At 38.0% G+C, this 25,637-nt stretch overlaps 2 protein-coding genes across 10 annotated transcripts in view; one reads left to right on the top strand and one right to left on the bottom strand.

Annotated features, from left to right (window-relative positions):
* PJA2 (praja ring finger ubiquitin ligase 2) overlaps nucleotides 1-8,478 on the top strand; it is a 193,716-nt gene extending 185,238 nt beyond the window's left edge. The window contains exon 12 of the transcript XR_010588822.1: nucleotides 8,382-8,478. The gene's annotated coding sequence lies outside the window, so the exon portion shown is untranslated. The remainder of the gene's footprint in view (nucleotides 1-8,381) is intronic.
* The window catches only part of FER (FER tyrosine kinase), a 412,813-nt gene continuing 395,529 nt past the window's right edge, over nucleotides 8,354-25,637 (bottom strand). For all 9 annotated transcript variants that reach the window (XR_010588818.1, XM_024106728.3, XM_005281640.5 and 6 more), the window contains 3 exons: nucleotides 19,195-19,349; nucleotides 12,000-12,122; nucleotides 8,354-10,416 (listed from right to left, as the gene is read on the bottom strand). Coding sequence is in view for 8 of the 9 variants with exons in the window: in XM_024106728.3 (XP_023962496.2) it covers nucleotides 10,274-10,416; nucleotides 12,000-12,122; nucleotides 19,195-19,349 (421 nt within the window). In the remaining variant the exon portion in view is untranslated. The remainder of the gene's footprint in view (nucleotides 10,417-11,999; nucleotides 12,123-19,194; nucleotides 19,350-25,637) is intronic.

Raw genomic sequence — 25,637 nt, 5'->3', positions numbered from 1 at the left:
CACAGCTATCTTTTCAGACGTTTAAAAACCAGATAAACTTACATAAGACACCCCCCCCTTTTTTTTACACATGCACTTTTGGGAAGAAGCACCCATTTCCAGTGTTGCGTATTATCAATCCGTTTCACAAATATATTATTTTTAAACAACAAAGCGCATAAAAGGTGTTTTACCTGATATTAAATTTGCTGGTGCATTCATTGGTACTAAACGAAAAAAAATCTAAATAAATTTAAAAATTGTAAACTACATCAGTGCCTTGCTACTCAAGGCTTCAGGTGTCAAAAGTCCGCGATGGTATGTCAATGACTCTTTCTTCCCCCGCCAGTTTCCACCAGGCAGTTATACAAAAGAAAAATAAACACGTACACAATTGGAAAGACAGTGCCCCTACAGCTGTCAGCTCAAGTGTCCTTTCTGGAGACCTCTTGATTTCACATGACTGTGCAATTGCTGTAGGGATGGCAACGAAATGATACAAAATGTATGTTGTGGTTTTCAATCCTTTTGCAGGATGTTTTTAGAATAATTAGGTCAGATTAGCTCTTTGGACTGTTATTTTTTTGGATCGTGTCCTTTGAGGTAACACAATCCCCAAGCCTAGACCCAGAGTCCTTTCCTAGTAGATTTTTCTGTTTTCTTACTCTTTTAGGGGGCTAACATCTAATAATCAGATGGGGAAACGCCCTGTAGGAAATACGTTCATTAGCCATTATTATGCTGACATAATAAGGAACAATGGAAGTTTTAATTGGTTGCATTTTATCTGGTTGACTAATCCCTCCATAGGAGTGCCAATCTCTTGCACAGTGGATATGCAGGAAGCCTCATCTACACCTTCTCCCTTGTGCACCTGTATAGGACCCAGGCAAAATGCTGTCACTATCACTCCCTGGGCACTGGGGTTGTCCACAGCTGCAAGCTGGCATCAGTAAGCCATGAGGGGGCATGGGCAGGTTTCTACTACTTGTGCATTGGTTAGCAATTGGCAGCAGGTGCTGGGGGGAGCACAAAGTGCACATTTTACTAATGGATGTAGGCAATGCTATAGAGAGCGCTCCCAGCAGCAGTGCTCTGAGGCATCCTGGCTGCATCTGACCTGTATAAGGCAGAATGCCAAAAAGCACCTCTATTTGGCTGCTACAGTTCTGCACACCGCTTCCCTAGTACTCCAGAGAAGAGCTGGGGCACAATTTAACCCTTCTGTGGAGCACCATTCAAATAAATAACATTAGTGACTAAAAGAAAAGCCATGTACCTGTTAAGGAGAAAACCGCGTGCAAGAGACACTGATATACTTAAATAATAATTTTTTACCAACTCAGCTGTGACTGATTATGACACTACTGGTATTTGATCCGCCTGCTGAGGAAAATCTATAAAGCTTTATTAATTTGGTCACCTAAAAATCAGTCACTTCATCACATATTAAATGTCCTGCAAAAAACTATATATTTAGTGGACTAAAAAGCCATACATTTTTAGTCTGCAAGTCTGACCTTGAGCGGTACAGTATCTGCAGAGCTAAAGGTTATGTGGTGAAAGCAAGGAAACCAGGCCTCTACAAATAAAATGGATGACAATAAGCATGATGATTTAGGAATGCAGAATATGTTTGGAGTTCTGAAACGGGCTAAAAGGAGAACACACTTCCTTAGTGAGGCTCAGTGGAAACTGTGGCATCACAACACTCTTTATTCAGTTGGAACTGGTCTGTTGACTGCAACTGAAGCAGGGTAATTATCTCTGCAGGTGGACAGTGTTAATTACACATTGTTCCTCAAAGATGAGGAATAGAATGCTGTGTGTTGCAAAGAAAATGTCAATAACAGAATTTCATATACTGTAATATGAAAAAGGAATTTTTGTCAGCTTTCTTGGAGTCTTCAGTTGGATAAAACATTAATTAGAATGTGGACTAGGCATTCCCCTTTACCTTACAGTTTGGGATGTTATACCTACAGTAGTATTTTGGGGGTCTCTGGAAGTAGTAGAAGTTGGGCCAAATGAAACCAGAGATGAAGCTTGAACTTTGTCTCTGAAGAGCAACTCACAGAGTAATGTGAAATGGAAGTATGTGAGGGATATGGAGGCATCTCATTCAGATGTCTGAGAAGGCCTGAAGAAGAAAATATTAAGGGCAAGACTGTCCTCTAAAAATAGTCTTGGAATGAAATTTTGCTGGCTTCATATATAGCAGTGCAACTCTGCTAAAGTCAATTGAATTGACTACTCCTAGCATGAGAACAGAATTTGTTCCCAAGAGACTGATCTTTTTGAAAATCCATACACAATAATTAGAGGTGTATTTTACTCTTTACATATCCCATAACTGTCGTTACATTTGTTTTTTTTTTTTTGTAGCTGGTAACCTCTAGTTTTGTTCTGCTGCTAAAGTTGAATGATTTTTTTTCTCTTTATATCTTGATACAGTTTAGCAAGACTGATCTGTTATGTCTGTACTGGCTGTTCAATAAGAGAAATTTTAGTTGTGATATGGAGAATGCTCCCTCTGTAAACTAATAACTGACCTTTCTCTTTCTTGTTTGACAAGCTGTGTTTCTTTTCACAAATCACCTTAGCTTGGATTGTTGATGGGTTTTGGTGCCGGTGTGTGCTTTTCTGTCTGTTCTTACTACACAGAGTCCAAGTTGGGTGAAGTGGGATGCTCTGCATGTTTACAACCAGTTCTAAAATTATAGCAGGGTTGTAAATACAGCTATGGTGGTAATTTAGGACTATTCTAGCAGGAGTTCATGCTTTGTGAAGTCATGTGACTTCATTGTCCTCCATGCTAGCCTGCAGGCATTTTCAGAATGAGAAGTAGTCTCTTGAGTTCACAGTTGCATGCAAAGCTGTACCCTAAGATTTATGATCTAAAACATATGTTTGCAAGGTGATTTGCTCATAAAGATGCACTGTGGCATTCATTTTTTGGAAAAACAAATGAACATAAGAATAATCTAGTGACGTTTTTTAACTGATTGGGTTTTATGGTTTCAGCCTAGTCAAATTTTTTGATCATATTATTAAACTGCATAACTGAATGTGACCAGTAATCTCTCTGCTCAGGAGTGAAAGTACAGTGCTAGCAAGAGATCTGCAAGTCAAGAGTGAATATAGAGGGGAAGTATAAAAGCAACTGTGTGCCCCTTATGCCTGGCTCTAGCCAATATTGTGAATTAGTCCTTATAAACTCTAAAAGCCTTTAAGATAAGTGCTCTCCTGCTAGAAAGTTCAAAAGGTCTTGCCTTAGTGAAGTGATGATGCATTTGAAAGAAGAATAGTCTTCAAACATGGCCAGTAATAAGAAACCTCCAGAAAAAAGAAATGAAAGAAATCAAAACTGAGGCCCCAATCCTGAAGTCTCTCTGCGCAGAACTCCAATATATTTCAGTGGGAGTTTCATGGAATGAGGGATTTCAGAATGTTAGTAAGATAACGGCTTTCTTTACCTATACGTGCAATTTCCTCTTCTTAATAACAATTTTAAATGTATGTATGTCCTAAAATTCCCATCTTTTCAGATTACTGGGCAGTAGGTACATGGAAATCGTGGTGTTTTTTTTTTTTTTTTTTTTTTAAGCAATTATTTCCTTTGTTCAGAGTCAAACCAACCAACAATTTTTCTTTTCTGGTGTCAAACCCACAGAGAGGATTTAAAAAGCATGTTACCTTGAGTGACACACAAATTAAAGGTGAAATCTCTAAATTCCCCTTCCTCCCAAACTGCTAGGCTGTAGTACCTAAGGATTGTATCCTATAGTCTCTACTAGCCAGAAATCACATTTGTCACATCAAAGGAGAAACATCTTACATATTAAGTAATAATTAAAATTTTTTAAAAATCATGGAGTTTAGCAAAGTAGTTCAATGGGATTCTAGCTCTGGAGCCAGTGATTACTGTGAGGGATTAAGGGGAGCAAAAATGATGAGTGGAATTTGAAGAGAATTCATTCTCTTTTTAATGAAAATGTAAAGAATGTAAACTTTCTGGAAAAGCACATTGATGATCTGAAAACTCAGCTTCCCCCTCCAAACCCACCAAACATTTCTGAATGGTTTGCTACTATAAGTGACCATCTGATCATGGAGGGGTGAAGAGAGATTTTCAGATAACAACATATACTGGAAAATATTATGCCCACATTTTTGCTGTTTTCTTACCAGCGTCAGGCTAGGTCTACATTACACTTACATGGGTATAACTACGTTGCTCAGGGGTGCAAAAAATCCACACCTGTGAGCAATGCAGTTCTACTGACCTAACTACAGCCCCAAAGAGAAATGAGTTCAGATCAGGGAAGGAGGAATGGGACACACCCGATGTAAGGACTAAAAGCAGGAGAGGCAACATGTCATGAAAATCACACTGACAAAATCTAAGGACAAAAATCAGCACCTTTATTTTCTAGAAAATGCAGTACTATTGGGAGAATAAATAAGGGGTTTGTTGACAAGTCACTTTTTAACACATTGCAAGGCCAATCATGAAATGCTCCACATGGTGCTTGTGTGATAAACACAATGAATTGAAGCTGGCATTTAAATCCGCTTTTGGTTTTCATGTCTGAGCATGCAGTATGGTTTCACCTGAAGTACTGTCCTGCTTTCTCTTTCATATCAAAGATGACAAATTATGTGCTTTAGGACTGCACTACTTTTATATTACTACAGTGAAAGTTCAGCTAGCAATCACTACACCCCATCAGCTTCAGAAAGGAAAGATATTGGCAAGTGAGTGGTAGAAAAAAGGATTTCAGCAAACTAACAAGAAGAGGGACTGTTCCTTTTTCCACTTGAGAGTTTAATCTGCCTTCCTTTTAGTTGTTTGTGCCTCCACTGTCAGAAATAGACATTATGCCGGGATATTCTAGCTACTGGCTCAAAAGCCTTATGATGTGTCCTCAATGAAATGATTTTGTCCTTTCCTTGGGAAAACTGGGCCATTTTCTTATCAGCCAACATGTTTTAACCTGTATTTTTCATTCCTATAATTTAAGATGACAAAAGCTTAAGTGAAACAAAACAATATGAGAAATGATGTCATCATATCCTTATTAGGCAACCAGCAGCCAGTAATGTCTTTGTAAAGGAGACAAATCTCTAATCTTCCTGTAATGACACAAAGAAGGGACAGGGTCTGGGTCTGAAGGACAACACTGTCCATCCCAGCCACTTGGGCTAAGGTTTATATGAGGACAATATATCCTAGGATCTTATTTTCTAAACATTCTGCGAGAACATCCTTTCTTTAATGGAGACTGTATGGGATATTTCTTCTTGAAATCTCTCTAGTACTTCTTTCTACAGGATTATTCTCTTTCCAAGGACCTTGAATTTAGTACAAGGACTTAACAGGGCAATCCTGTAAGTGTCTTCCCCTCCTGCAATAGGGAGTGTAAGGACTGGCTGAATATGAAGAGGGAAAGTGCCCTGCCAGTTGGTGTGGGGTGGACACAATCTGCGCCCTGTACACCCCCAGAACAATCATGGCTACGTCAGTCAGAATGTTTCCAAGGATTGCCACTACAGCATGAGTTCTCTGTACCCCACCACAGTGGTTTAGGAGCCACAATGTGTACTGATAATCATAAAATGGTGTTAACAGCTAATAAAACAACTCATTTACTTTAGGAAAGTAACTGGAAAAGGTGACCTCTTTATTTCAATGGCAAACTTTCATGGTTACCTAAATGGGTAATGACACGGGAACAAACAAATGCATTGTCCAGTGCTAATGATTAAGGCTATTCTTATGGAAAGAGAATCCTTCCTCTTCAATCCATCTCTCTCTCTCTCGCCTGGCTCCTTTACCCTGTGTGCCATTACTGTCTGTGACATCTAGCCATTCTAACACTCACCAGCTATAATGTCAGATTAAGACCTCTTAAAACCACAAGGCTAATTTACATGCCTTTCTCCTGAAATATTTCCAAGGTACTGCTCTATCAGCAGGAGTGCCAGTGTAGACCTCGGTGTTGTCCGACCCTGTCCAGAGCTGGTCCAGAAGTTATGATGGTAAGAATGCTGGCAGCCAGCCTACATTAGCACACCCACCATTCTACCACTGGTGGGAAACCTCTCAGAAAAAAGGCCAGTATAGACAAGGTGCTATTGGCACCAGTAATTCACATGAATGAGGAGAAAGAGAAAGCAGAGACAGGCCTAAACTTTAGATCTGAACTACTCCAAGCTTTGGATCCAGCTAGAAATGTCGTGGCTGAAGCTCTTTTCTCTAACTTTGAGGGGGAAGCACTGGCTTGCTAATATTTTTTTTATTAATAGCATTACAGTAGTAATAAAAATGCCATAAATAATGTATATGACTTTACACTGTGTATCTGCAGCATTTGAATAAGCACAAAGTTCATCATAAACAAACATGGGTGGGTGAAAAACCAAGGGGAAACAGTGAGGTACAGTAACCTGTTTCCTTACAACTGCTTTCTGCCCAAGAAAGGCTGAGGTTTATTTTGTAAACTTCACTGTTCTTGTACTGTACTTCCTGACACAGACAGCATATAAAGTGGTGTTAAGCCATCGAAAGTGACACTCCAAAATAGAGGCAGATTTCGTGACATAGGTTACAAAATGCACATCAAGCTCTGAAACAAAAATGCAAAATGATTGCAGTTGCTAAACACTATTGTTTACTTTTTTCATTTTAGATTAAAAATCTAAAACAATTTTGTGAAATGCAGACTGTAGAAAAAGATTACACATCTGCTGAGGGCACAGGTCTCTGTCTTGTTTTCAAACATGCTGTTTCTCAATATTGCACTTTCTATAAAACCACAAACTCCAGCCATTTGGGAATCTTAACCAGGATGATAATTTCAAAACTAAACGTTGAGGCTAGTTTTAAATACTCAGTTTTGATTGTAAACAACTGAAGCTGTACACTCATTATTGGCTTTCATCGGGCTTTAAACTAATCTCTTAAAGTTATAAATGAAATATGACAGTAGCACTTTTCATTCTTTTATAATGCCTTGAAAAGGAGGAAAATAATTGGCAACAACTGGAGAAATCACTCTCCATCTCCTATAATATACTTAGAGGTTTTAATTTTTAGGGTACTATTAAGTGTTATATGAATTTTAAAAGACAGGAGTATTTCCTGGATCTATAACCATCTGAACATTTCCAAAGCCCATTAGAGCCCCAGAAAATGGGGAAGTGCAGATGTCAAAGCCTATTAAATACACTGAATTTCCAAAAGAGGACACTCTTCATTATCTTAAACAAAATGTACAAACCACTGTAGAAAAAAGTTAACTAGCCAATATCCGATTAATTAATTAACAATGCTAAGATTTTAACCCTATGTTCATTTAAAAGACATCAAGACTACAGAGAAGGCAGATGGCTGCAAATCTGGTTCTTGAATGCTATACCTGCTTTTCCATTGATTGAATTGCAGGGTTTTTCTTTGTACATTTTTGTAGTCTCCCCTGCCATAAACTTGCAAAGTTAAGAAAAGTAGTTATAGACATGTATCTGATATTGTCTTAACTTCCTAAAGTACATAATTCCAATAATTACATGTGACAGATGGGACAAATAAATTATGCCACAAATGCAACTGAATTAATGCTGAGAAAACAGTTTGCATAAGTTTTTGTGAAAAACACATATGCCTATATTAAATTTATTCTATACCAATGAACTCATCCGGACAGTCTCCCAAAGGATTATTAATCATGAATTGAATTCCTGTCTGCTTTAGGACAAAGAAGACAACATACTCTAGATGCTGCAGGAGTTCCATGTTTTGAAAAGCTGTTTCAATTTAAACAGAAGTATGATGTGAATTGCAAAATGTTAACTGCTTAGATAAGTGAAAAATGAATAGAGTTGTTGTTGTCCTTTTACCTCTGTACATAAGAATCAGAATTGTGTGTCCTGTTTACCAAATTAAGACAAAAAGAACTGTTCTATTTTCTTGTTGAAAGGTAGGATATATGCAGTCTTTTGAAATAGTACAGTCTCTTTCATTCATTTAAAAAAAAAAAGTGTGTTAATCTAAGTAAAAGCGAATACATTCTTGTCCTTCCTTTTAGACATTAGCGAGTGCATAGATGAAGACCTATAGTTGGGTGATTTATTGATTTATCTGGATTCTTCCCAGAGTTATCGTTGCACATTTCTGGCATTTTCATGCACTTTTATTCACACAAGCATGCCAGCTCATTAAGGCACGCTGTTTGTGTAACATTTAATATCAATGCTAACTGACTAAACAATGTTTCTTATTGGTATTGAGACAAATATCTTTGGACCAAGTGTGAGCATAGTGATGATTAAATGTACACAGTATTTACATAAAGAAATAATAATGATAAAGGGATGACACTAAATTTTTCCTTTATTTTCAGTTTCTGCTCCATTTCCCCAGTGTGTGTTTTTCCTTTGCCCCCAGAACAAACCCAGACTGCTAAGAAGTCCACCTACAATGAAAAAAGTGTTCTCCGGTATGCTGCTTCACTGTTCATTTGGACGCAAAATTTAATGTAATAGGTACTGATTGAAACACTCATAGCCTACAAATACTTCAGTCACACATATCTATCCCCTTCAATACTACCATAAATGTACTTTAAAGAGCAGAAATTGTGCTCTGCACAATAGAAGAATCACCAAAATAGAAATAAAATATAATGCAGCCACAAGAAAAGAAATAGGGCCACTAAAAGTCCCAAATGCTGTTTTTCTTTTATAGTCATTTGGTCTGGCAGTTAATTCCTTGTTAACACACCTTGAGCTGATAACAGTTTGATAATTATTAGAGATAGGTCTCCGAAACTTTGGATCTCAGATCATAACTTTGTTGCTAAAGTCACAGGTCTCTGTGGTAGTCGGGAATCCTTATCAGGGCCTTTTTTAGAGATCAGTCCAAGCCACAAACTATTTGTGTCCCCCCGATTAGCTTTTATTCTTCTTATAAGAATACTATTTTTATACCAATCTTTTCCTCCTTGACAGTGTGAGTATGCAAATCTGAACGCAACTAAAGACAGTTCTATTGATGAATATTTCTACTCTATGCCTTGTTCAGCCTTCCAGAGGTTTAAAACAGGTAGCATTTCTTTCTGCAATTGAGATGTAGCCTTTTTCTTTGGACAATATTCATGGAAAGTATTCTTTTAAAACATGTCCTTTTGCTGACTGCAACTGCATGCAGAAAAGGAATATCAATTAATTATTTGAAATTTGAAAAAAAAAATTCAGAAACATATCTGAGGACCTCCAAAAGCCAATTTGGCAGTTTGATTTTAGATGAGTAAAAGAAAGCAATGCTACCAGTTACCTTCATTACATGCCACTCTCGTTCTCAAACTTGCTTCCTGCTGACCTCTTTTCTACATGTGTACATTCAAAACCAACCGTGGTTTTCTTCTCCTTGTACTTTGAAAGGCAGATGATTTGGAGTATTTCCTGACAAACATGTATCACACAAGACTGGAGTTGGCCTTTTAGAAAAAACCTAGCTCATCAAAGGAGATTTGTGCATAAAGATTCCTGATAAACTACTTAATTTTTCACAGGAAAAAAAGCAGCAAGTAATGTCCACAGTTGAACATATTTACTATGATGGGAGCAACTGTAAGAAATCTAAGGATGTGTTTTGTAAATGATGTGAATATTATTCTACAAAAAAATTATGGATTTCTTTGTTTAAAAAGAATACATGCACATTCAGAATCTTAACTGATGTTCTTTCTTAGAGCAATATATCGTTTAAAATATCAGTTGCAGAAATGATTTAAAAAATATAAAGTTCCTAATTGAAATACTGTTCAAAAATTGTGGTCCTCAGATTTAAGGTCTTCAGAAACATGGCACAGCCACCATATTTTAGTGCCACTGGTGTTGATATCTGCAACTGAGATAGCAAATTAAGAATGCAGCATAAAGTAGAAAACCTTTAGGAAATGTCACTAGCAGTTTATCACTGTAAAATAGATAGGGGTCACAGTCCTTTAAATCTATAGTATGTGATGTTCTATTTACATGTATCCTAAATGACAGTGTTAATGTGACTAGATATATAACATTTGGCAGAATCGTCTCTCTTTTTAATGTATGCTTAGACATTTTCCAAGATGGCGTGCGCACGCGCACACATATATAAAAAAGAGTTACTTTAAAAAAGTAACCCTAGAAGAATATTGCAGATAATGTGGTATAAACGCACAGTGTTTGAGGGAAAAATATTACTTTGTTGAAAAACAGAGTTCTGTAGGTTGAGTTTGGCACTACTTTATCACTATGTCACTTTCTTTTTGATTGAAGATAGTTCTTTCTGAATCTCGCTGAATTTTGGTCGGTTTTCTGGTTTGTAGTCCCAGCATCTCTGCATTATTTTATATATTTCCTCTGGGCACTTTTGAGGTGCTGACATTCGATATCCTGACATGCAAAGATAAAAAGGGGAAAAGTTGAGTATGCAAAAATAACATAAATTGAACAAATGTTTAAAAAATAATAAGGAACTATAATTAAAAATGAATGAGCAAAGTTCCTTGAGGTCACTACATACAACATTTTATAAGGTCAGATTTATGCATCTCCTAGGTATAAATTAGATGATTTTCACACTATGAAAGTTATAGTGCTTGACTAGCAAACTAAACACTGCTCAGATTGGGAAAGGTAAAGTGTCAGTATGCTCCTCCAACTGCCTAAAAATTCACTCTCCTCATCCTAGGAAAATGACTGGCTCCTCTTCGTCATGAAAATCCAATAAACTACAGGAATGCTAACAAATTAAAACACACTTACCTTAAGGTTGAGTGTGAATTTCCCTTCTGCCCCTTTTCTTTATTCCTTCCATCTCCCAGTCCCACTCTTTTTATTTCCATTTTGATTTCCCTTGTCTCTCCTTTTCATATTGAAGAAATAAGCCCCCTTTTCACCCTCTAATTCATTTTTCTTTCCCCCTATTCTCTTGTCCCTCCTTACTCTAATCCCTTGTCCATGTCTCCTCCTCAATTCCATTGTCTGCCCTCTTTTCTGCTCTTCCACTGTGCAAATTTCTTTTGTTTGCTCCCTGCTTCCATTTTGTGACCAAATAAATGAAGTCTCTGGCTTCTTGGAGTGCAGGATCCCAGGCAGTCAGCAAAGCAAGTCAATAACTGCTCATACACTAGACACAAAAGAGCAACCCGGGTTCTGGCCTTGTTAACACTCACTAGATAAAATAATACATTTTACAAATGTAAAGCCACATAAAATCCATGTTATGTATATGACTCCTACGTCTGTTGATATAGGTTGTGGGCCCAGATTGGGGGAAGGACAGTGTGATGGAGACATCACTATGGAAGGAAGGAACAAGGAATGCACTCAGACACCTAATATCTTAATCAGAGTTAACTACTTTTGATTACTTTGTGAAAGAAAAGCTGGGTTCACTACTTAAGCCAATTCAAATGGAGCTGTTCACTATTTTTGTTCTTAAATTTTGCTCCAAAGGCAAAAGCTTTAACAAAAGAAAGTGCAGACAAGTAGTGTTTTCGATATTTCCAGCAGCTTGGGATGTTAGCACTGAGAATAGGAGCAATTTACTTGACAAGAGCAGCTTCTGGTTTAACCTTTGTGCTGCCCAAGCCTCGCAAGTAACCACCCCCTTTATGTTCCCTCCTACTCTAACCTTCATGCCTTCTTCCATAAAGCCCTGCACGGTACTTCAACCTTTCGCGGATTCAATCAACTATGCCTGTATCCTCTCATCCTTCAAGACCCCACTCTACTTCCAGGAGGCCTATAAACCCTAATCTTCCTCACAGGGAGCTCTTAGCAAGTGATTTAAAGCAGATCAGACAACAAACTCGTGGAACGAACAGGACATTTGCTAAAGTTGCTTGATCATACTGTTTGTCACTTCCCATTTGCACACTGTCTATTTTGTTAAGCGCATGGACCTTGTCTTCCTACAGATCTATGAAGTATATCTTGCATGCGGCTGCACCCTATAAATAACAACAATTAACCTTTCTCCACTTGTTCCCGTGCTTGTTGGTTGGTCATTCCAGGGTATGGACATACGCCTAGACTGAAGGTCTCCCAAAGAAGGATCCCAAAGCTCCATACATCACTTTCAGAAGTGTATCTCCCTGAGGAAGGAGAGAAAGTGGATAATATAAATTCAAAGAATATTTCTGAGATGTACTATATGCTGCCCTGAACCAAGGTAAGAATTTTATTTAAATAAAGTAATGACAGCACATTCCCGGTACCCTGACCAAGGTGAAATTAAAGCATTATAACTGAACATTAGCTCCTAATGGATACTCTTCCGATACACCAAACCGATGATCTCATTTTTCAAGTGATTGATTAACAATCAGTTATCTTAGATCAAGGCAAATATTTAAAATTTGCAATTCTGTGATTTGATGAGCAGACTTGTTATGCTAGTAAAGATGCAAATTTACCCAGGGCCAAGAGACTGAGAAGATTTAAATGAGCTGAATTTTTGCTATTTTGTTTTCCAGCTGAGCTGAGGTATCCTTCTCCATTCTCCTGTCCAGCAAACTTTGAAAGAAAATAAATTTAAAAGGTGAGGGACAGTTAACTTTTTTTTATTCTTCCTTGTTCACAATTCCTCTTACAAGGTACTGTAATTTACTAACCAGCTGTTCTTTTTCAATCCCCCAACTTGCCTTGGCAATTAGTATTCTGAAAAGAGCTAAAATTGACATGGTTGTTATTAACAACTTCTTGATATTGCAAAGCACACTATCATGTAAAAGTGCCTTTGTGAGCCAGCAGCATTGAATGATATCAGCACAGCTCATGGAATAGTGCTTTTATAGGGTCTACCGATTGTTTTTGTTTACATTAGAAAGCTACCTTCTCCATATACCCCCTCCCCATTTTTTTTTTGTGGACAATGGGAGAGATATTGTTCAGAGAATACAAAACAATTTCTCTCATCAACACTGGAATTAAGAATCTAAAGGACTTTATCCATTAAGCTATATCAACTGTAGAGACCATGTTTTCCCCATAACATGTTAATAAAAGAAAAGGCCAAAATTTTCCAAAGTGCTTTTGGGTACTCATCTTGAGCTACCGTGAAGAGGGCCTGGGTTTTAGCAGTGCTGAGCACCTACCATCTGAAAGTCAGACTCCTTTACAATATTTGAAGCTGGTCATCCAAAAATTGAAGCAGCCCAAATCACTAGTCAGTCTTGAAAATTTCAGCCTATAGTTTTTACTAATAAAACTCCAACTGTGCTTTTGAACACAAATTTCAAAATTAAATTGTCTATTTCTACAGCCCCTGTCTTAATCGGATGAAAGGCAGGCACTGTGGATAAAAGCGATGATGCTAGGTGGAGAAGGCGAGAGCTCTTAAGACGTAGGTGCCTCAGTCCCTTTGTGAATCTGTCCCTTTAGGCATGACTGACAGTCACCAAATTCCTGCTCAGCTGTCACCTAACACTGTAGGCCCCGCACACTTGGGTGACAGCCTGATTTTGGAGCAGAGATTTGAATTCAGGTCTCTCTCTTTCCAGGTGAGTGCCCTAACCCCTGTGTTATAAGATACAGGGAGGTAGGGCTGACAGGTCTCAACTCCAGAAGAGGGTTCAGCGGTGAGACATGTGCCTCACTCCAGCCTGTCAGTCTGGTGCCGAAAGCCCAGATCAAAGGGGAGTTAGGCACCTCTGTACACCTTTGAGGATCTGGGCCCTATACCTCCCTGCATTTCATTCCTGACTAGTTTAGGTGGCTCCCCCCTCAGCTTGTTGTCTTCTGAGAATCTTTCTTAGGTACCTAACTCAACCTATACAAGGCAAGGGGAGCCTGGCACCTACCTCAGGGCTGTGAATTCCACTAGGCAGCAGGGCTCTGCAACACTCGGTGTGGCAATACCTATAGTCCCCTTGTGAATTTTGCCCTTAAAGACAGTATCTCACCACAGTGGCCCTAGGGTATAACTCTATTCTCCAGGTTTGAACATCCTTTCTAAGGGTATGTCTACACAGTAGTTGGAGGTGTGATTCCCAGCTCAGGTAGACACATAGGTGCTAGCGCTGCTCGAATTAGCATGCTAAAAATAGCAGTGTGGCTGCAGTGATATAGGCAGTGCCTGAGTACAACACTGTCCTAAGTATGTACTTGGGCAGCTATTCCAAGCTGCTGTAGCCACACTTCTACTTTTAGCGTGGTAGCTCAAGTAGAGCTAGCATGTATATGTCTACCCAAGCTGGGAATCACGTACCTAAAGAAGCCAGTTTAGTGAAGTGAAATATAGGGGCTCTGAAAATTATCATCTTAAACAATACATTTGCTTCTGTCTTTTCAAAAGCAGACCTGTCCTTTTATTATTAAGAACATTACTACAGAGACCAACAGCAATGAGAAAATCCATTTAACACATCTTTGCATCCGTTATCGCTGAGCTTTACAAAAAAAACCCCCAAAACATTTCTCCTTTATGTATCTTCTGCCCCATTTCCAACACTGCCATTTTGCCAGTGTCATGCTGCTGATGTTTGAGTGCTAAATATTCAGCTAATCATTTTAAACCTAGGGAAAAAAACATATCCTTTCTTTTTTCCCCAGCCTAAATGAAGTACATGTAAATGATAATGACAGTTGGGGCGATCTGACGTCAGAAAGTTCAGTTTGCACTTAAACTAAATTTCATTTCCAGCTGTGTTAAATTAGCTTGCCTGCTTAGTAGATAGTAATTATGGACATTCACTGTGCTGCTGGTGGTAAGATTAGTTTTCTTGTCTGTATATCAACTCTCTTCAGAGTTTGGCATCCAGTAATTTAACACTTTTCATTAAAGTCATTCAGTGGATACAAGTTAAAAGTAATTAGTTTCTTAAGAAAGCACAAGTTATACAGAGTCAATTACCTTTCTCAGTATGATAATAGCTGGGCTGAGAAAGGGCATGCTGTTTATATATACGATTATTTATTAGCATTGTAAAGAACTGAAGAAATTATAGTGGAAGATCACGTTAAACAAATAGACACATTTTACTTTTTAAGAGCAGTTAAACAAAGCACAAAAAACACACTATGACCAACATATAAAATTTTACTAGATACTGTGACGAGTAACTTTTTTGCCATGCAACTCCAAATACAAACAGGGCTGAAATCCTCAACTTACTGAAGTAAACGGCAAAACATGCATTGATTTCACTAGGGTCAGGATTTCACCTGAGGAGTCTCATGACTATAATCTGAATGTAACACATGGAAAATGTATTCCTAACTATTCTGTTTGTTTTATTCAGTGTCTACATTCTAAAATGTTTACTATTGTTGTCTGAAAACATACCTTCCATTTTTTTGGCCTTGTGAATACTACTATTTACAGTCTAAGTTTAAATTAAAGTATTACCTTTACACTACAATCAAACTATTCCTGCTTGTCTTCCCCTATATAGTGAAAATGGAATAAACTAACAATTTTGAAAGACATATTCTAGATAGTGGATAATTCTCATTCGCATTGTTGTTCTCAGTGATACCCCAACATGTGTGTAATAGGTTTTCGTATGAGCACAAGTATCCTGCATGTAATTTTCATATGAATGGCAAATGATAAACCACACCTTTGTAAATATACATTTGAACAATGTGGGGAAAAACACCCAATCAGCAAGTGAGGAAACTTCCTCATATACTCTTGCAACAAGGAATGCCTCTCCTTTCCTCAGGCCTGCAGAAGCACCTCTACAGCCCAAGGATGTGGTGGCATTGTGCTGAGTTGGCCTGTGGAGCAGGAATTTTGATAAATGAAAATGAATGAACTTTGCTACAGTTTTCGCCAAAAGTTAATGTTGCTAAAAGCCAAGTCACTACCCTATCCACTGATGGACTGGTATTCAGAACTGTTAAGCCCACAACTGCAACAGCATCCAGTGAAACCTGTTGTTGCTTAGCACCTTAGGCCATATTTCATTCATATTTTGTTTTGAATTTACAAAGACTTGTCAATCATTTCCTCTCCCAATCCCTGATTTTCCCTAGCAAAGTTTCACCAGGAAAAAAAGAGTCATTGCAGTAATTTTTACTGTCCCTAACCACGGTCACGTCATTAAAAAAAAACCTATTTCTTGCTAGTCAGTTGAAAGTTATGTTCCTATTCCTGAGGCTGCCAGGTTTTTTCCAGCTAGTGTAGCAATGATTTTATATTTTGTCTACTTAACTGTAAACACTTATTGAAATAATAAAAAGACCAAACTTTCCAGATCTGAATGAACAAAAAAAACACAAACAACACTGCAAGCTAAACAGTAGAACAGATACTGACCAGTGGTGGAGCCAGCAAATATTACTAATTTTCCAGAGGGAAAGCTTTTAGTCTCACAATGTAAAATTCACCCCTGTATAAGGCCCACAAGACTTATTTAAACCCTATTGTGTGGGTTTATGCAGCATTTAATAGTGATGCAAAGGCCCACCTCAAAGGAGTGAATTTCACTCATGGGGACTGTAATATAATCAAAGGATGAGAGCTTCCAATACATTTTCTTTATCACAAACTTTAACAGGAGAAATGTTTACATAAAGCTCAGTTGTAAGATTTAATAGTTTAAATTTTCACTTAAAATATCAAACTGGTTTCAAGACACTTAGGCTCAACATTGCAATGCCTAACCTGGTGCCTTGACAAAGATCGGCCTGGAGAGGTTGGAGAAAAAAAGCAGTTATTTATAGTAATTGTGGTTCTTCAAGAGCTCTGCACATGTGGATCCCACTCAGGTGTGTGGGCATCCCAGTGCAGTAACTCGCAACATTTTCACTAGTAGTGTCCAATAGGAGTCACGCTTGTGCTCTTCATGTCCTTGTGTTCCCTCTCCCAAAGGCATAAAGCTAACAGTGATCCCAAGTGCCAAATATATCCTTTGCCACCCAGAATCCAATTTATAAGACTCTAAGCTGAGAAGAAGGAGAGTGGGTTGTGGGATCCACACGTGCAGACATCTCATTTACTGTAAGGTAAATAATCACTCATTTTTCTGTTGGTGAGAGAGACAAACTTTCGAGCCACACAGAGCTCTTCTATTCCTGGTCTTAGACAGAAAATATCATATTACTTTTATATAAATCCATGGTACACTCACATTTTGAATATTATGTGCAAATGTGGTTGCCGTCTCAAAAAAGATATAGTGGAATTGCAAAAGGTTCAGAAAAGGGCAACAAAATGATTAGGGGTATGAAAGAGCTTTCATATGAGGCGAGATTAATAAGACCGGGACTTTTCAGTTTGGAAAAGAGATGACTCGGGGGGATATGATAGAGGTTTATAAAATCATAATTGGTGTGGAGAAAGTAAATAAGTGTTATTTATTCTTTCTGATAACACAAGAACTAGGGATCACCAAATGAAATTAATAGGCAGCATCTTTAAAACAAACAGAAGGAAGTATTTCTTCACACAATGCACAGTCAACCTGTGGAACTCTTTGCCAGAAGATGTTGTGAAGACTAACACTATAACAGGGTTAAAAAAAAAAAACTCCATAAATTCATGGAGGATAAATTCATCAATGGCTATTAGACAGGATGAGCTGGAATGGTGTCCCTAGCCTCTGTTTGCCAGAAGCTAGGAATGGACGACAGGGGATGTGTCACTTGATGATTACCTGTTCTGTTCTTTCCCTCTGAAGCACCTGTCATTGACCACTGTTGAAAGACAGGATACTAGACTAGATGAACCTTTGGTCTGACACAGTATGGCCGTTCTTATGAAAGCTTGTTTCTCTCACCAACAGAAGACAAAAGATATTATCTCACCCATCTTGTCTCACTAATTATGTATGTCCAGTACAGGAACAGGCCTTTCCCCCCACCCTCCACAAGAGGGTTATAGTTTAAAGTCTGGGGATCTCAATTCTGCCATATCCTAACTAAAATCTCAATACACAAACTATAGACAGAAAAATAAAAGTTAAACTGTAACTCTCTTCATACATGTGTGTTTTACTGGCGGTAACACTAAAGCTACACTAACAAGAAACTACAAAAGGGACACTAAATGATGTTCTGTTTTGCCTATGGAAATCTGAAGGAATTGAATGGCAGCTGGAGTGGCTGTGCTCTTTATGACCTCAGGAAGGGAGCATGAGGATATAAAGCGCATGATAATGACCCCTTCAGACACTGTTAGTGAAAATGTTCCAAGCTACTGCAGGGGGTGCCCACACACTAGGAATGGGAGACAGATATGCAGTAGATAAAGTGGAAAGCCTCGTTTGAGGGTCCCATGAGGACATAGGTGTGCATGCTCACTGGCAGATTCTTAGGTGCCTACGGGAGTTTATGGGCTGAAACTTAGGCACCTGCAGGGTTAGGCAGCAGCTGAGCAAAGACTTTGAGGATCTAAATTTTGTAGTTAGGTGACTGAAGTGGCAGTAATGCACCTAAATCCCTTTGTAGATCTAATCCATTTACTACACCATTCACCAATGTTGCAGCTCACATGCTGCTTCTTAACTACCTTTTTCCTAATTAGAACTTGCTTTCTAATTTCACTTTAACCCTCCTCCTCCCTCCAATCTGGCTTTTTCTATTTTTGTTCTCAAGCTATTACCCACCATGTTATGGATCATTTCCCCCCACCCACAAATAGGGCTGTTTTATTTATTTTCACTGACAACAGCAGAATGATGCATAAAATTGCAGGTTACAAGAGCTACAAGTTTTAAAATATATATAATCAATTATGATCCCGTCCTCTTCTACAAGGATTTATGTAATGTTTTCTCAGGTGTTAAAAGCATCTCTAGTTTTCATAATAAAAGGCTAAATCAATCATCACCATTATTTTGAAGAACTTGCCTACTCATTTTGCTAATGATCATCATCTGGATGAATGACTAGGTAGTCTACTGTAATGTTCTAGTTCCAGAGCATCATTATGCGGGCATTTTAATTGTTAAATCAGCAGGATTTAATATACTTCGACTTTTGCTCTGTGGATGGGAATTTTTTTTTTTTTTGTGAGGAAAGGGGAATCTTACATTATGAAGTAAAAGACATAACCTTAATAGGGCTGAATTGTTAATTTATTTAAACTGAAATGTTTTACGTTTGTTAGTCTAAGGAAGACTATATATTTGTGTACAGACCATAGTGTATTTCCTCTATACCTTCTTATCTTACATAGTACATTTCTACAATAAAAAGTTAAAGATAATATCTCCTTACCATAGTTGAGTGCCTCTGGAGCCGTCCATTTGATAGGAATCTGCTTTAAGCCTGAAGATGAATATACCCCATCATCCTCTTGACGGGACATTCCAAAGTCACTGATTTTCAGAACATTATTTTCACCTACCAGGCAGTTCCTTGCAGCAAGGTCCCTGAGTTAGATTAAGATACAGAAAACATCTCTTTAAAAATTAAAAGCATTGTTTTTATGTTCATAACGGAGATGGTGAAGAAACACAGAGTCAACAATTTCCCACATATTTTCTATTACAACTAAATCTATTCCACCAGTGATGCATGCAAGGCTCCTGGTGCACAAAATAAGCATATACAAGGCAATAATGTGCTGTGCCCATACTGCCCATCAGGCTTGTCTACACTACATGCCAACAGATCAAATTTGATGCAGAATGTAACACAGCTCAAAGACAAAGCTGGAACGCTTGTTCCTACAACCATAAAAAGAACTAGAGAGGCTGGAAAACTATTTCTACCACAGCTAGGTCAACACTATGGGTTCAATTAAAAAAAAATGAAGCTGATCTATACTACCTGATCACTGCAAATGAAAGAAAGGTCAAGTACAAGCCCTCCCCACAGAAATAAAGATTATTTTCAGATCAAAAATCACAGGAGCATAATTTCAGGCCTTATATTGTAAATTCTATGAACACAGCCTACAGCCAACATTTTTTTACAGAAAAAAATATTAAAAATTATGTGAAAACAGATCCTTAGTATAGAAAACTACAAACGGGGGCATCAACAATAATTCCTTATAAAGCTGTCTTTACCAACAATTTATGAGATTTGTTTTCATCTTAGACAGATCATATGCTAACAAACAGGTTGCTATACATAATGATCAACAGTTTCTTTGAAGATAATTAATACTCTAAATTATAATTTGCTTTTAAATTCATTATTATGTTATTCCTATGAAGCTGTACAACCAGTAGGAGGTTTGAAACATTCATACATCCCTGGACCTGAGCCTATTAATCTCTCATTGGGGTAAATTAGGAGAAACTCCCCTTTAGTCAATTAAGTTACACTAGTTTTAAAACCGGTTCATTATCAGAATCAGACCCCATCTCAGGAAATATGCAGCTTTGTTTATAAATTATGAAATACACACTGACAGAGGCATCTCAAGTTGTATAAGAGTGTACTGTGACTGGTATGGACAGGAGAACTGCAAAGCAAAAATCAAGAGATTCTGGTACCTATAGCCAATTCCATAAGAAGTGTCCCAAAGAGCCTCAAGAGTGGAGGGTGAAATCCCAGATTCATTAAAGGCAATAGGAATATTACCATTGTCTTCAACAGGGCGAGGATTTCACCTGAGGTGAATGCAGGGAGTGAAACAAATCAGCGTGGCGATCTCTGGAAGGAAGTCTGAAATGCTGATTGATAACATAGGAATCTCTTTATCTGAATCATTCCTGAACTTTTGGGTTTAAATTGAAGAAAAGGCTGTATGTTGAGCTAATACTTATGTTTTTGCCTGATGTTTGGTCTTCCTACTCCTGAATATCTGAAATAGATCCTACTTACAAAAATTACTACTATTTTATACTTACAATCAGGACACATAATTTGTATGTTTTCTCTGTAATAGCTGGTTCTTTTAAATTACTCAAAAAGAAAAAAAGGTATAATTTTGCTAAAAATCTAGGAGTCCATTTTCATGAAAATTAAAGTTAATGTGTCATTTTGAAGAGGTTGGATATAACTACTGTAGTTTAGCTAAGCATGTCTATATTAATAAGGTTCTTCGACAGACAAATGTATGAAGCTGTTGCTTTACAAAATATTCTCTTCTACATCATCAAATCCATTATAAGATTTGGAGTTCAAAAGCGCTTGTAACACTCTTGGACTATGTAAACAATGAAAGGTTTCAGAGTAGCAGCCGTGTTAGTCTGTATCCGCAAAAAGAAGAACAGGAGGACTTGTGGCACCTTAGAGACTAACAAATTTATTAGAGCATAAGCTTTCGTGGACTACAGCCCACTTCTTCGGATGCATACAGAGTGGAATAAATATTGAGGAGATATATATACATACACACATACAGAGAGCATAAACAGGTGGGAGTTGTCTTACCAATTCTGAGAGACCAATTAAGTAAGAGAAAAAAAAGACTTTTGAAGTGATAATCAAGGTAGCCCAGTACAGACAGTTTGATAAGAAGTGTGAGAATACTTACAAGGGGAGACAGATTCAATGTTTGTAATGGCTCAGCCATTCCCAGTCCTTATTCAATCCTTTGATGATTGTGTCTAGTTTGCATATCAATTCCAGCTCAGCAGTCTCTCTTTGGAGTCTGTTTTTGAAGTTTTTCTGTTGTAATATAGCCACCCGCAGGTCTGTCATTGAATGACCAGACAGGTTAAAGTGTTCTCCCACTGGTTTTTGAGTATTATGATTCCTGATGTCAGATTTGTGTCCATTAATTCTTTTGCGTAGAGACTGTCCGGTTTGGCCAATGTACATGGCAGAGGGGCATTGCTGGCACATGATGGCATATATCACATTGGTAGATGTGCAGGTGAATGAGCCCCTGATGGTATGGCTGATGTGATTAGGTCCTATGATGATGTCACTTGAATAGATATGTGGACAGAGTTGGCATCGGGCTTTGTTACAAGGATAGGTTCCTGGGTCAGTGGTTTTGTTCAGTGATGTGTGGTTGCTGGTGAGTATTTGCTTTAGGTTGGGGGGTTGTCTGTAAGCGAGGACAGGTCTGTCTCCCAAGATCTGTGAGAGTAAAGGATCATCTTTCAGGATAGGTTGTAGATCTCTGATGATGCGCTGGAGAGGTTTTAGTTGGGGGCTGAAGGTGACAGCTAGTGGTGTTCTGTTATTTTCTTTGTTGGGCCTGTCTTGTAGGAGGTGACTTCTGGGTACTCGTCTGGCTCTGTCAATCTGTTTTTTCACTTCAGCAGGTGGGTATTGTAGTTTTAAGAATGCTTGATAGAGATCTTGTAGGTGCTTGTCTCTATCTGAGGGATTGGAGCAAATGAGGTTATATCTTAGAGCTTGGCTGTAGACAATGGATCGTGTGGTGTGTCCTGGATGGAAGCTGGAGGCATGTAGGTAAGTGTAGCGGTGGTATTTATGTGACCATCGCTTATTAGCACAGTAGTGTCCAGGAAATGGACCGCTTGTGTGGATTGATCTAGGCTGAGGTTGATGGTGGGATGGAAATTATTGAAATCATGGTGAAATTCCTCAAGGGCTTCTTGTCCATGAGTCCAGATGATGAAGATGTCATCAATGTAGCGCAAGTAGAGTAGGGGCGTTAGGGGACGAGAGCTAAGGAAGCGTTGTTCTAAGTCAGCCATAAAAATGTTGGCATATTGTGGGGCCATGTGGGTACCCATAGCAGTGCTGCTGACTTGAAGGTATATATTGTCCCCAAATGTGAAATAGTTGTGGGTGAGGACAAAATCACAAAGTTCAGCCACCAGGTTAGCTGTGACATTATCGGGGATACTGTTCCTGATAGCTTGTAGTCCATCTTTGTGTGGAATATTGGTGTAGAGGGCTTCTACGTCCATAGTGGCCAGGATGGTGTTTTCTGGAAGATCACCGATGGATTGTAGTTTCCTCAGGAAGTCAGTGGTGTCTCGAAGATAGCTGGGAGTGCTGGTAGCGTAGGGTCTGAGGAGAGAGTCCACATAACCAGACAAGCCTGATGTTAGGGTGCCAATGCCTGAGATGATGGGGCGTCCAGGATTTCCAAGTTTATGGATCTTGGGTAGCAAATAGAATACCCCTGGTCGGGGTTCTAGGCATGTGTCTGCACAGATTTGTTCCTGTGCTTTGTCAGGGAGTTTGCAAACTAGACACAATCAACAAAGGATTGAATAAGGACTGGGAATGGCTGAGCCATTACAAACATTGAATCTATCTCCCCTTGTAAGTATTCTCACACTTCTTATCAAACTGTCTGTACTGGTCTACCTTGATTATCACTTCAAAAGTCTTTTTTTCTCTTACTTAATTGGTCTCTCAGAATTGGTAAGACAACTCCCACCTGTTTATGCTCTCTGTATGTGTGTATGTATATATATATATATATATATATATATCTCCTCAATATTTATTCCACTCTGTATGCATCCGAAGAAGTGGGCTGTAGTCCACGAAAGCTTATGCTCTAATAAATTTGTTAGTCTCTAAGGTGCCACAAGTACTCCTGTTCTTTTTGCGGATACAGACTAACACGGCTGCTACTCTGAAACTTCTAAGAGACTTTGGAATGAACCAAATGGCAGTCCCACCTATTAAAACCTACCCATGAAGAACAACCTACTATTAGTACACACTGCCTCATGGAGGAAATCAATCATGCTATTAAAGAACACTAATAGCCACTAAGCAGTTTCTTCCTCTTTCCTAGTAATAGTAAATAGTAAGTAGCCCAACACTGTTATAACAAACAATATGCAGTAAGCATTCAGTGTGGAAACAGGTAGGATTATGCTACCTCCTATGCACATTTAATTTGAATAAAACAATCTCTGACCCAGCTTTAGAGAAGGGGTTGGAAGTCAACTAGTGAAACTGTTGCGTGGGAGGATTAGTGCTAATGGGTTATGTACACTTCCTCTGTGCAACAACTGTAGGCAACTTCCAAAGGATTGATAGCTAGATAAATCAAAGCACTCCTGTACCAGATATCTCCTGCTATTTGTGTGCTGCTGCAGATCCAAGAATGGATTGGAAATATGAATATTAGAGAGTCTGCAGCACAGTTCAGAAACCTTTCTTTCCCAGTCCTCTCCTTTCACTTGCTTCCATTGTGCTTCAAGATTCGTTTTCACCTTCATACTATGGTAGTTAACTATAAAATGAATACTAATGAGACAACATTGCATGCAACTTCAAGCAGTTCTTTTAGAGTAATATCTTTGAATAACTAGCACGAATCCTCGTTTTCTCAGGTAAAAATGGACTGGGTTACAAAAATACATGAGTATTTTGGCAGTACCCTTAGACACTACAGAAAAAAAATCTAAGTCAATTGACTCTCAGAACCTGTATCTTGACTCTGCCACTGACAGTCTATTTGGCTGTGCCAAAGAAGTCACGTAACTTCTCTGTGTCTTGATTCCGCGCCCCCCCCCCACTGTAAAATGAGCAGAATATCACCTACCTCACAGGGTAGTATTAAGGTCTAAATATTGTTTGTAAAGTGCTTTGAGATTATCAGATGAGAGGAGTGTCATAAGAGCAAAGTTCTAAATTAGCTGTGTAAAACTAATGCTAAAAATAAAAATTTGTTATTTTCAGTACCAAGCGAACAACATAAAAAATAGCCTTATCATAAATGCACCCCAAAAAACTACTCTGCATCATTGTGATTAAGCTGGCAACTTTATACTTTTATGAAATCTGTAGTCTCCATTTGTAGGATAAAAGTATATTGTGTTTGGATAGCATTCAGCAATCCTGTGAAATGATATAGAGGATCTCAGTGACTCTATTCTCGTGCACAAAAAGTTTTAAGAAAGTATTGGTAAAAATTGGTATAATTATGTATTATAAATAAATAATACGTAGATCAAAAATAAAGAAGTGGAAAAATACACAAAATGTATGAAGCCTAAATGTTTAAATTACTTTAAATTCACACTATAGTCAAATCTAACTAGAAACTTGAATTGGTAAATAACAAAATGAGACTCCATTTTTAAAAACTATATTCTAATTCTAAACAGAAATCTGAAGACACAACACAAGCCCCTGGTACAGTAGACACTCAGTGTACCAAATAACATCAATACTAAAACTAGTTTTTTCTTCTATTTTTCAATACTTTGATTAAAAAAAAAGTCCTGTCTAGTGCTCAGCAAAATGGAATTGAGAAAAGTTGTTTTGCCTTAAAACAGTACAGAATTTAAGAGAACAAGTATTGTATTAAAGTACAGTAAGACCTATGAATTATTTTAAAAAAATAAAGGTTAAGCACCTTATCTACTAAAAAGTCATTTTCCTTGGGTTATAATGTTTAATTATACATTTTAGGTTTATTGATCATGTTACAGTATTCCTGCCAATCATCTGGACAGGGAACAATCAAGCGATTTTTCTTAAAAAAAAAAATACTGTGCATGTAAAAATTAACTAAAAAATAATTAAACAGCTTCACTGCTCTGTGTAGTACATACTGCATTTACTATATTTTGGGAAGAGGATTCTAAGTACTTATCAAAATGTCCCCAAATAATAATAATAAATATAACGTCATGTTTAACATCACAAATAGTGAATAAATGTATGTGTGCAATTGTGCACACCAAATTTAAAATTCTAATCCTGTATGTACATGTACACTTGTAGTCTTTGCTCCTGCTTCATCCCTCCTACAAAACTTACTTTTGACTATCATTTTGTTCCCGATTCTCTCTTCCTCTATAAATGCCTTA

This window comes from Chrysemys picta, chromosome 6 (assembly GCF_011386835.1).
Source record: "Chrysemys picta bellii isolate R12L10 chromosome 6, ASM1138683v2, whole genome shotgun sequence".
NCBI lineage: Eukaryota > Metazoa > Chordata > Testudines > Emydidae > Chrysemys > Chrysemys picta.
The sequence above is the reverse complement of the archived record's forward strand: the minus strand, read 5'-3'. Positions and strand labels throughout refer to the sequence as shown.